Genomic DNA, 11,459 nt, shown 5'->3' on the forward strand with positions numbered 1-11,459 from the left:
CTCTTTAAAAACTGGCTGTTGTTTTCACTTCATTGCATTGTTATAATTCGTAAAAGTTTGTACCCGTCAACTGGGGACTTACACCGTTACATATACTCGCCAATGCTGATTTTAACTCTCATTTGGCGCTTGGCGAGTGTTAATTTTAGGCCCCATTGGTAACACACTACGCTGCAATGGACTGAAATCCTGCAGCGCCCGCAAGGTCCCCCTGCTCAAGAAGGCACATGTACAGGCCCGTTTAATGTTTGCCAATGAACCTTTGAAGGATTCAGAGAAGGCTTGGGAGAAAGTTCTGTGGTCAGATGAGACCAAAATTGAGCTCTTTGGCATTAACTCGACTCGCCGTGTTTGGATGGAGAGAAATGCTGACTATGCCCCCAAAAACACCATCCCTACAGTCAAGCACAGAGGTGGAAACATTATGCTTTGGGGCTGTTTTTCTGCTAAGGGTACAGGACGACTTCACCGCATTGAGGGGCAAATGGACGGGGCCATGTACTGTAAAATCTTGGACAAGAACCTCCTCCTCTCAGCCAGAACACTGAAGATGGGTCATGGATGGGTCTTCCAGCATGACAATGACCCAAAACATACTGCCAAGGCAACAAAGGAGTGGCTCAAGAAGAAGCACATTAAGGTCATAGAGTGGCCTAGCCAGTCTCCAGACCATAATCCTATAGAAAATCTGTGGAGGGAGCTGAAACTTTGAGTTGCCAAACAACAGCCCAGAAACCTTAAGTATTTAGAGAGGATCTGTAAAGAGGAGTGGACCAAAATACCTCCTGAGATGTGTACAAACCTGGTGACCAACTACAAAAAACATCTTACCTCTGTGCTTGCCAACAAGGGTTTCTGCACCAAGTACTAAGTCATGTTTTGCTTGGGGATCAAATACTTATTTCACTCACTGAAATGCAAGTCAATTTCTAACCTTTATATAATGTGTTTTTTTTCTGTATTTTTTGGTTGGTATTCTGTCTCTATACGTTAAAATAAACCTACCATAAAAATTACAGACCCTTCATTTTTTTGTAAGTGGGCAAACGTACAAAATCAGCAGGGGATCAAATAAATATTTTCCCCACTGTAGTTATAAGATGAAATAAGATTGTTAAAATGTTATATTTTATTGTTAGAACATTATATATTTTATTTCATTAATATTTTTTATCTGCAAGTACAGTTTTTTAAATGTACCTTTAAAATTTATCTTTAAAAGTACACTACAAGAAGCACGTTCAATACTTTTTTCATAAGGTTATCCCGGCCATGTGTATCAACTTTGCTAATGTAATAGCATTGTATACTATAGCATATTACATTATGCTATAGTATATTATGCTTTTGCTTCTTGGTAAAATCTAAATTACATTTAAATGAAGGTTCTTTTGAAGGTCTGATTAAATCCCTAGTTTTGGTTTTGTATGGGTCATTGGTACTAGTCTATTGTGCTTGAAATGAGCACTGTTTGCTATTAAGCTCATACAATAGCATAGCTATTGTGCTCTGCATAACAAAGATGGAGGTGGTTTCATGGCTGAATGTTCAGTGGAAGCCCAAGTGCTCTCCATGAGACCTCGCTCGAGGAGCGAATGTGTAATACGGTTTGGTGAATAACCCAGCTGTATTCAGTGGAAACCAGAAGACAAGACTAATGAGACTACTTCAGTCCAGATACTAAAGTATTTATAAGCTTAATCAGCAGCTGAATTAAGGATTCGCATTGCACTAATTAGGCTCATTTGAATTTAATTGAATAGTCCCTGCTGCTTTTGTGTCTGCTTGGTGGCAGGTTTTGTCGCTTTAGGTATAGTTATTACTGTCTGCCTGCATACAGACATGCTGGTTGTGAAATCATGGAATATTATTATGTACAAATAATTTAGCATGGTTTTGATTATGACTTTTACTGCTTTACTAAATAAATAGTGTATGTACTGATTTGAAGAGCAGGTCTATTTCAGCAGCACATGGAGTTGCTTGTTTTTGTATTTAAGTCCGGATTTGATAAATTCATTAATAACATACATTTTTAACAAGCAATGTACTGGAATATGTTTTAAAGTACCACTGCAAATTCTTTGTTGTGGGAGGCAGTAAAATGTTTTTTTTTTAGGAAATGAATTATTTTGAGCAAGGATAATTTAAATTGATCAAAAAAATTTATGATGTTTCAAAACATGACTATTTCAAATAAATACTGTTCTTTTGAACTTTATAATGATCATACAGTTCTTGAAAAAAATTAATGGATTCCACAAAAAATATTAAGCAGCACAACTGTTTACAAAATTTATAAAAAAAATAAGAAATGTTTATTGAGCCATCACAGGAATAAATTACATTTAACGTATATCTAAATTAGTAAATTGTAAAAAAAAATATATATATATATATATTTATATACATGTTATTTAATTAATGTTTTACTGTATTTTTACTATATATTTAAATAAATAGCCTTTGTTAGCATAATATACTTTTTTAAATACATTTGTTTAAATTGAATTGCATATGGAAATCAAATGGAATTGTTGTGCTTTTGAACTGAATCAAAAACCAGTGAACTGAACATTCAATTCAAATATTCACACTTTTAATTAGATGTATTTAGACACATCCTTATCGTTATCATAAGTTTTATGTTATAAAGTGGTTGGGACAAAAGCGACCATGGCAATAAGTGGTGGAGATATGTGATGTCCCACCTATCATAAATAGCCTATGATCTCTACCTGTATTTCTTTAATCAATTATTTATTCAAATGTCAAGGTCAGCCTTTGATAAAAATGTTACTGAATGAGTGATATACTGCCATGTAAATTGCTTTGTAGTTTGTTGTTGAAAGGTTTGAGTTCTTGATTGCTTTTATTATTTCATGAAATATAATAATAATAATTATTATTTATTTCATGAAATAAATGCAACAGTGCAGCTCAATGAACCATATCTGATCTTTAGTGATAGGCTGAGGGAAGGAGAAATTAGTCTGTCTGGGTTTTTCTTGACTTCAGTGCTCTGAACTCTAATATAGTCGTGCTTGTCTGTCTTTGTTTCTTCTCAGGTAAAATAAAGTATTCAGAGAGGGTTTATGAGACATGTATGGAGGCCTTCGACTGCTTGCCTCTTGCAGCTCTTCTAAACCAGCAGTTCCTCTGTGTACACGGTGGCCTCTCACCAGAAATCAACTGCTTAGATGACATTAGGAAAGTAAGCATCTGTTTATGTCCTGTCCTTTCCTTACGTTTTTTTAAATTATAAAACAAGATGTTCATGCCTCTTTCTTTTTTTGTCTGTACGCTGTATTTTGCAGTTAGACAGGTTTAAGGAGCCCCCAGCATTTGGGCCTATGTGTGATTTGATCTGGGCCGACCCGGGAGAGGACTACGGCAGTGAGAAGACGGCAGAGCACTTTAACCACAACTCAGTCAGAGGCTGCTCCTATTTCTTCAGGTACTGAAGCAAAGCTGTATTCACTGGGTAGATCTCCCAGATTTTTGAGAAAAGGAGATTTATTCAACATTATAATAATATTATGAAATATAATATGAAAGGTATATTTACCTTCATTTTTCTTTTTATTCACACATAACAAATCAGTGTAGTATTTTAAGTTATTATCCAAATTATATTTATAATTCTATTATAATTATACTTGTAATAATAACTGTTTTATGCATCATTTTTGTGTATTCTGTTCTTGTTTATGTCTATACATAAGACTATTGAAAAGTAGCAAAAAAGTCATTTAAAAAGTTTATAAGTTAAGTTTAATAACTTTTTATATGTTTGTTTGTTGTTGTTGTTTTTTTTTTTGGTTTTTATTGTTTATTTTTAAATCTTGATATTTTTTATTAATACATGTTGTAATTTATGAAAAAAAAATTTGTGTATTTTTATGTAGCTATGCAAAAAAAATTTAATGTAGCTTTTATATATATATATATATATAATATGTGTGTGTGGCCTATATATGCATGTAGATATGTAATGTTTGCATGAGTAATCAGTTACTTTTATCAGGCTTATTATTTAGAACTATAAAGCACTTAGAGTATTGAGGTTTTAACAATATGCCTAAGCAATACGCTTAGGTTACGTATGTTGTTGTTGTATAAATGTTGTTGTAAAACCTTTTTCTTTTTTTTCCTGTTTTTTTTTGTACTTGCTCATAATCGTCGGAGTCAACTGAGTTATTCGGGCATCTGTGAGCCGGTGCGGAAATCCTGTCTGATTTGCAGCGACTCCTGGAAATAACCTGATCTGTGTCACCCAGCTGGTTTCGTTCTGGGTGTATATAGAAGTGTGCTTGTTCACTGTTTGCTTGTCCAGCTGGCATTTGCTTGTACCACGCCAACTGAATGTTAACAAAGTGCAGGTGGTGGTCTAATAGCAGGGCTCGCAAAATTTCAAAATCGCTGGTAGCCCTTCGGGCACACATTCTTCAGATTTTGGTAGCCCAAAATGAATTTAAGCCGAATAAAAAAATAAAATAAAAAATTTGGCTGAACTTCACTGCGGACAAATCAGCATGATTAAAATCTTCAGTGATTGCTTCTTTTCTTCAAATAACAAGTCAAGAGAGTAGGGGTGCAACGGATCACAAAACCCACGGCTCGGATCATTTTGCATTATCATATCAGATTTTGAGTAACAGATAGGATCATTTTGCAGAAGAGCAAAAAAAATATGGTTCTTTATTATTTAAATAACAGAATACTACTTTGATACCACAGCAAAAACTAGTAGCATATAGGGATGTAACGATTAACTCAACTAACGGTGCGATGCGTTGCGATACGATTCACGATACTGATTTCACAATACAATTTTCTCACAATTTTTCTTTTAGGCTTTGGCTGTGCTTTTTCCATTTAAAATCAGAGGCAACCACTGCATTTTAATCATGATCCAAACAAAGATGCTAAATACATGTCATTTAGATTGCAATTAGATTGTATAATTTCGAAATTTGAAGCAAAAACAGAATGGTCTGATTTTAGCTTTGTGAATGAGATGCAAATCTCCACTCTCTGACAGCAGGTGGCGCTTATGGAACAGCAGGTATTTATAGGCTGCTGCCCCTTTAAGACCGAATGCACGGATCCAATATAATGATGCACTTGAGATTTCTTTCACCACTGTTTACGTTCACTTAAGACATAACCGACTGTATTTACGAGTATACTTGCCGAGACAGTTATTTTGAGATAATTTTGTGTGTATGTGTTCATTCAGATGCAAGGATATGCGAAAGAGGAATCAATTCTGTGTACGCGCATTGTCTGAAACGCGGCTTTCTGTGCGCGCTTTGAATGAGTGCGCGCAGCTCCGAATGGTCGTGAATGGTTTAAAACACTTGAATGTTTAAATCGGCAAGACTTAGAAACATGTGCAAACGATCAACTATGATCCGTATTACCCCTACAAGCTAGTGAACAACGCAAATCAAGGAATGGATTTTATATCACTGTTCAAGATAGCCCGTCGGGCAGGACAGTGATACATTTTGGTAGCCCGAATGGAAAACACAATAGCCCCGGGACGTCGGGCTAGCGATTTTGTGAACCCTGTAATAGCTTGAGTTTACTGTATCGAGACCGAGTGGACTTAAAGAGAACCCCAAAAATCTGTATTCAGAACCATCCAGTACATTGGTTCGTGCTTGGTTCAGTATGAGCAAGAGGGGCTGAGATGTTTACAGGGCTGAAAACATGCTTGCGGTCTTTCATTATGAGACCCTCAGAAGTTTGTCTTTCTCTTGTTTGACAGTTATGCAGCAGTTTGTGACTTTCTGACAAACAACAACCTGTTGTCATTAATCAGAGCACATGAAGCACAAGACGCAGGGTAAGTATCGATTATGATGTTTCATGATAGTGAGATTGAAAAAGCTAAATTGCGCTTTTGCTAGTTTAATCTTGTGATGTCAATGTAGTCCTTCTGTGTCTGCCAGTTAAAAAATATATATACCATCTGCAACTGTGGATCATTGGATCATTGCTCACTGAATTTGACAAGAGTACATTATCTAACAATGACAGAGAGCGCTTTGTTTATTGATCTATGCCAGATGCCTTGTTGGCACGCTGAGCTAATCTACAGATTTTGGGTGTTTCTCTGTTTCAGGTACAGGATGTACAGAAAAAGTCAGACAACAGGCTTCCCTTCATTAATTACCATTTTCTCAGCACCAAATTACCTAGATGTCTATAACAACAAAGGTATGTTAGTTTATGTTAAAGTATGTTGGTCTCACATTTCGTGCTTTTCATAACCTCAGACTGTTCTCAGACCCTGAAAAAAAAACCTAACGTCATTATTACTTTGGAAACTTAACTCGCAGCCCCTTTGATAAAGCATTACGAGTGACATTCACAATCAACTTAGCAGTCCCACATTCTCAGCTAATAAGAATGAGGTTTTTCTTTACTTATTTAAATAATTTACAATAGACTTCTGATTTCATATATTTATTGTTGGAGCCTCTAATTTGGACTGCTGAAGGATAATGTAACAATCGCCAGCTGTGCAAAGAAAAAATATTCCCTGCAGATCTGCTGTAATTATTACCATATACTGACTCTAAAGTGTCTAGAAATCTAGAATGGCAAAGTATTGGATGACTGTTTGTGAACCTGTGTGGCAGCCTATCAGGTTGCTTTTCTTTTTTGTTTTTTATTGTTTTCATGAATGTGCATGACATCTCCCCTTGTTTTTCCTCCTCAGCGGCTGTATTGAAATATGAAAACAATGTCATGAACATTAGACAGTTCAACTGCTCTCCTCACCCGTACTGGTTACCCAACTTCATGGATGTGTTTACGTGGTCGCTGCCCTTTGTGGGCGAGAAAGGTAAGTGTCCAAACTCGAGGGTTGTTATTTGTAGGGACTGTGAGACTGAGATGGTTGGTAGTATTTGACAGGCCATGTGGAGGTGAAGGAAGAATGACCTTGCTGATGACGTGTCTTTGGTGGCTGACTGTGTCCTCTCAGTGGGAAGAATACAGAAAAACTCAAACCTGAAACGTCATATTAACGTCATTCTATTTGTGCCAGCGTATTCAAGGGCACCTTTTACAAAATCATCTGAGACTTGCTGAGTCTTTCCATCTTTACATGGCTGTAAGCCATATATATTTTGATTAAACTAGGAATTCTAGGAATATTGTAGCACAGAATAAAGACCTACATAGATATCATATAAAATAGCAGCTTATATTGCAGCTCTAACGTGGAAGTTTCGCTTTTTACAGTGACTGAGATGTTGGTGAATGTCCTAAACATCTGCTCTGATGATGAACTCATGTCAGAGGGAGACGACTTGTGTGAAGGTAAGGGTGTTCTTGTACGCTCATGTATTATACAATTGAGATTAAATAAAGTTTGGTAAACGGACAACTGGCTTATATGCTGATTTCCCCTTGCTTCATGTTCAGTGACATAATTTAATGCAGGACAGCTTGAATGTGCTTGCTGAGAGAGAGAGAGAGAGAGAGAGAGTGTGTGTGTGTGTGTGTGTGTGTGTGTGTGTAAGCGTATGTCTGTCTGGTCATCATCAGCATAGACAGCAGGTCCTCAGAAGTGTCCAGCTGTCATTCTAGCTGTCTAAAATGCTTTCCCTGGAGGTCTGATTATGTCGTCCTATGATACTTCCTGCTTAGACAGTCTGTTGTGGAGAGTAGAATTCACATGATGGTGCACTCATATAAAAACAGTAGTATTGTGAAATATTATTGCAATTTAAAATAATTTTAAATTTAAAATATTTTTAAATGCAATGGATAGGCTATGTAGGATGGTGGTTTCGCCTTGTGTAATTATTGAACTGGAAACAGATCTGCTTAAATAATTAGAGCAAAGGCGTGACACTCTCAAGCCCACGCAAGGCTTACAAAATGCTCTCTGAAGCTCTTCAGGCTCACTTTATTGTCTCATTTGAATAATTCCAAACAGTTTAGACCAATGCAAGTTATTATACAAATCTAATAATGCAACTTTTGGGTTTTAAAAATGGTGGAGATGACAGCATTTCCCATATATTTAGAATGAGAAATATATTAAATTGTTAAATTGAAGCACTGATGTTTTCATTCAGTTTTTTGATGAGTAAAAGCTAAAATAATAAATATTAAGCAATTGATTAGTAATTAATAATAATGGTAATAATGTAAAAAAAAGTTTTATTATATTAAAAATTATAGAATTGCTTAATAAATATTAAGCAATTAAAAATTTTATAAAAATAGTGATAATGTATAATAATAATAATAATTATTATTATTATTACATTTATGCATTTAGCAGATACTTTTATCCAAAGCAGCTTATTGTTAATTATTATTGTTATTATTATTAGTAGTAATATATGTCTGTCGCAAAGTCTTTTTTTGCATAGCATTTTCCAGCGTTCTGAATAAAACCCAGCAATTTTGACAGAAAACGGAAGACATTGCAACAGAAATATATTACTTGTATCGTAAAATTCTAATAATAATATATTTTTTTAATTCAGTAAATGTTATTGTTTTTTATTATTGATTTATTATATTATTATTATTATTATTATTATAGCTTTATTAAGTCGATAAAGAGTAACTGTTTCAAATGCCGTTCAAAATTCAGTTGTCATAATTTTCAAAATAAACAGTTATTGTTCAGGATGTCTGATTCTCAGCATTTCCACATTTTTGGTTCCCCCTTCTTAGCTGGTTTGGGGGTCAGAGGTCCTATGGGGTGACGGTGTTTGATGCTGATTTTTTTGTTGTGTTTTGGAGCAGGTGGAGCTCCAGCTGTCCGTAAGGAGGTGATCAGAAATAAGATCCGTGCCATTGGGAAAATGGCCAGAGTCTTTTCTGTTCTCAGGTCAGTCTGCATGTAATTATATATATATGTGTGTGTGTGTGTATATTCACTGTGCTGCTTGGGAGATAATTACAGTTGTCAAAAAGAAAATAAAAGTGTTTGTATAAAGAGCAGGAAAAATTTCCCAGTGAAGTTTTGTTTTAATGCCACACGCACACACACACACTTTTCCTCCATTAAGATTAATGAGCTGGCGTCAGTGAGTCATCATGCAGAATAGCGGTCTAATTATATTAGACATTATTCCAGATGAACAATGCCATAGATAATGGAGGAACAGAGGACATCTTGAAGTCTTTTGTCTTTGGATTTCTGAGCAATATTCAGATTAGGTTGGCGCTGCTGCAAAGTTTCAAATTACCATATATTTCCTTTCCTTTTTCCCCCAACCCCACCCTAATTGATTATGTGCCGTTTAGTTCTTTGAACACAACCCTAATACTGTGTGTGTGTGTGTGTGTGTCTGTGTGTGTGTGTTATGCCTCAGGGAAGAAAGTGAGAGTGTACTGACCCTCAAAGGGCTCACCCCAACCGGAACGCTACCTCTAGGAGTGTTGTCTGGAGGCAAGCAGACCTTACAGAATGGTAAGTGAGCATGTTTGTGGTTTTGTAATGGTAGGTTAGTAAAGTGGGTTTGCAGGCCTCTCGCATCCAACCTGGAAGTCGTAGTGGATCATCATTGCCACGTGTGACCCAGCACTGCTCTTATCACCCTCTTACAAAAGCAGAAAGTACCAGCATGCAGCAGCTAGAATAAGCTTTGGCATGCGAGACACTAATGATGATGATGTGTCTCTACCCGTCATGCTGAACTGCATCAGAGCTCATAGCGGCAGATACTGATGAGGGCTGTGCTCTCCATCTCCATCGCGTGAGCTTTTCTGGGCTGTGTCCGACTGCTTAATTCACTTCTTAGCAACTTTCCAGTGCTAGCTATAAAATTACTGCCCACACCCCCAGCCGCTCAGATCCTTATTGCTGGTCTTTTAAATGGGTGAATCTCATGACACCGTCAGGGTCAAAAATCATCCTAAAATCAGTGTATTATATAATGAAAATGAAACTATTGCATTTTTGCATTGAGACATTATTTTCACAAGTTAAATTTCATGCAAAAATTACAACTCTGCGTTATTGTTTTTGTTTCTTTGATGGGAGTATAAAGCTTTTAAACTTTCAAATTCAAAAGGATCGGTACAAAACTTTTCTTGATGTTTTTGAAAGTCTCTTATAGTCAAGGCTGCATTTATTTGATCAAATACATACAAAACAACAATATTTAAAAATATAATTACAATTTAAAAAATGTTTTAAAATGTAATTAATTTCTTTCATGGCAAAGCTGAATTTTCAGCAGCCATTACTCCAGTCTTCAGTGTCACATGATCCTTCAGAAATCATTCTAATATGCTGATTTGCAGCTCATGAAAAATGGGGGCAAAAACAAAAGTGTTGCGTTTATAATTTTGTTCAGTATAGATAGATAGATAGATAGATAGATAAATGTCAGGAAAATAATGTCTCAATTAAAAAAAAACTTAATGGTCTTAAAAATAGGCTTAAATTTCTTTAATTGCAATATAATATTGTATTATTATCACAATTATACAAACAACACAGTCAAGCTTTTTTTCTGCACTATGAACACCTGTTACATCCTGTTTTCCACCTATGAACTAATGCAATGTTTACACTGATTATTTGCCTATGTGCTGTGTAAAGCCCTTCCCTGTAGGCTCACATTAAGCCATGTGATTTAGCCATCTGCACTACAGAGACTCAATCAGAGGCTGATTGTCATGAGAGCCACATCATGACTCACTGGATTGACCTGTCCGCTCTGAGTAGACGAATCTGTTGGCGATGTGTCCAGGACTAAAGCTCATTAAAGGCCAGTAGCGTAGGGAACTTTGTGCAAGTGAGTAGTGATGGAGTGAGAGAGGGAAATCAGAGGGAGACAGTGGGTGGATGTCACTGTTTGAAGTGCATATAGAAAATTCAGTGACCTTTAAGAGGCTGGCTTCATTGTCCAGGTGGGTCAGACATCAAGCCAGCCAGACCTGCAGAACAGAGGAATATTAAAGAAACTAAGAAGCTGTTGGCCTCATCTTATGAGAAGACCTTAGGACAATAGGACATTTCCAGCTATAACCATATAGTCTGAAAATAATATACCAGGAAATGGCTTGGTTTTCTGACTACCATCCTCTCACGTCAGCCGATACAGCGTAGATTTGTTGTGTCTGGCTGAATTTCTTTACTTTTTTATATATATATATATATATACACACTACCGGAAAAATGTGTGGGAACAGAACGATTTTTTATGTTTTTTACAGGAGTTATATGAACAGATTTTTACGTGCACCTCTAGTTATCTTTTCCTCTTCTCTAAAGCAGTGCAACATGGCCTCGCCCCCTTTGCTGCCTTTTCCGGGGGCGGGGTTTATCGATGTTTGTGATGTCACAAACCCGGGAAGTAACTCGTTGTAGTCCCTATCAGCCATTTTTGTAGGCATCAAACTGCCAGAATTTTAAAAGACAAGAGATATCTCCGTTTGCATTGATCTTTCAGATTCGTAACTTTGTA

General features: G+C 36.2%; 1 protein-coding gene across 4 annotated transcripts in view; it reads left to right on the plus strand.

Annotated features, from left to right (window-relative positions):
• The window catches only part of LOC107709853 (serine/threonine-protein phosphatase 2B catalytic subunit gamma isoform-like), a 78,202-nt gene that overhangs the window by 63,248 nt on the left and 3,495 nt on the right, over positions 1-11,459 (plus strand). For 2 of the 4 annotated variants that reach the window (XM_016514500.1, XM_016514502.1), the window contains exons 5-12: positions 3,069-3,214; positions 3,318-3,457; positions 5,777-5,854; positions 6,134-6,228; positions 6,734-6,859; positions 7,261-7,338; positions 8,782-8,869; positions 9,357-9,454. In XM_016514500.1, the coding sequence (XP_016369986.1) occupies positions 3,069-3,214; positions 3,318-3,457; positions 5,777-5,854; positions 6,134-6,228; positions 6,734-6,859; positions 7,261-7,338; positions 8,782-8,869; positions 9,357-9,454 (849 nt within the window). The remainder of the gene's footprint in view (positions 1-3,068; positions 3,215-3,317; positions 3,458-5,776; positions 5,855-6,133; positions 6,229-6,733; positions 6,860-7,260; positions 7,339-8,781; positions 8,870-9,356; positions 9,455-11,459) is intronic. The other 2 variants (XM_016514501.1, XM_016514503.1) reach the window with 1 other exon arrangement.

This window comes from Sinocyclocheilus rhinocerous, unplaced genomic scaffold (assembly GCF_001515625.1).
Source record: "Sinocyclocheilus rhinocerous isolate Xijiao unplaced genomic scaffold, SAMN03320098_v1.1 scaffold926, whole genome shotgun sequence".
NCBI classification, from domain to species: Eukaryota; Metazoa; Chordata; class Actinopteri; order Cypriniformes; family Cyprinidae; genus Sinocyclocheilus; species Sinocyclocheilus rhinocerous.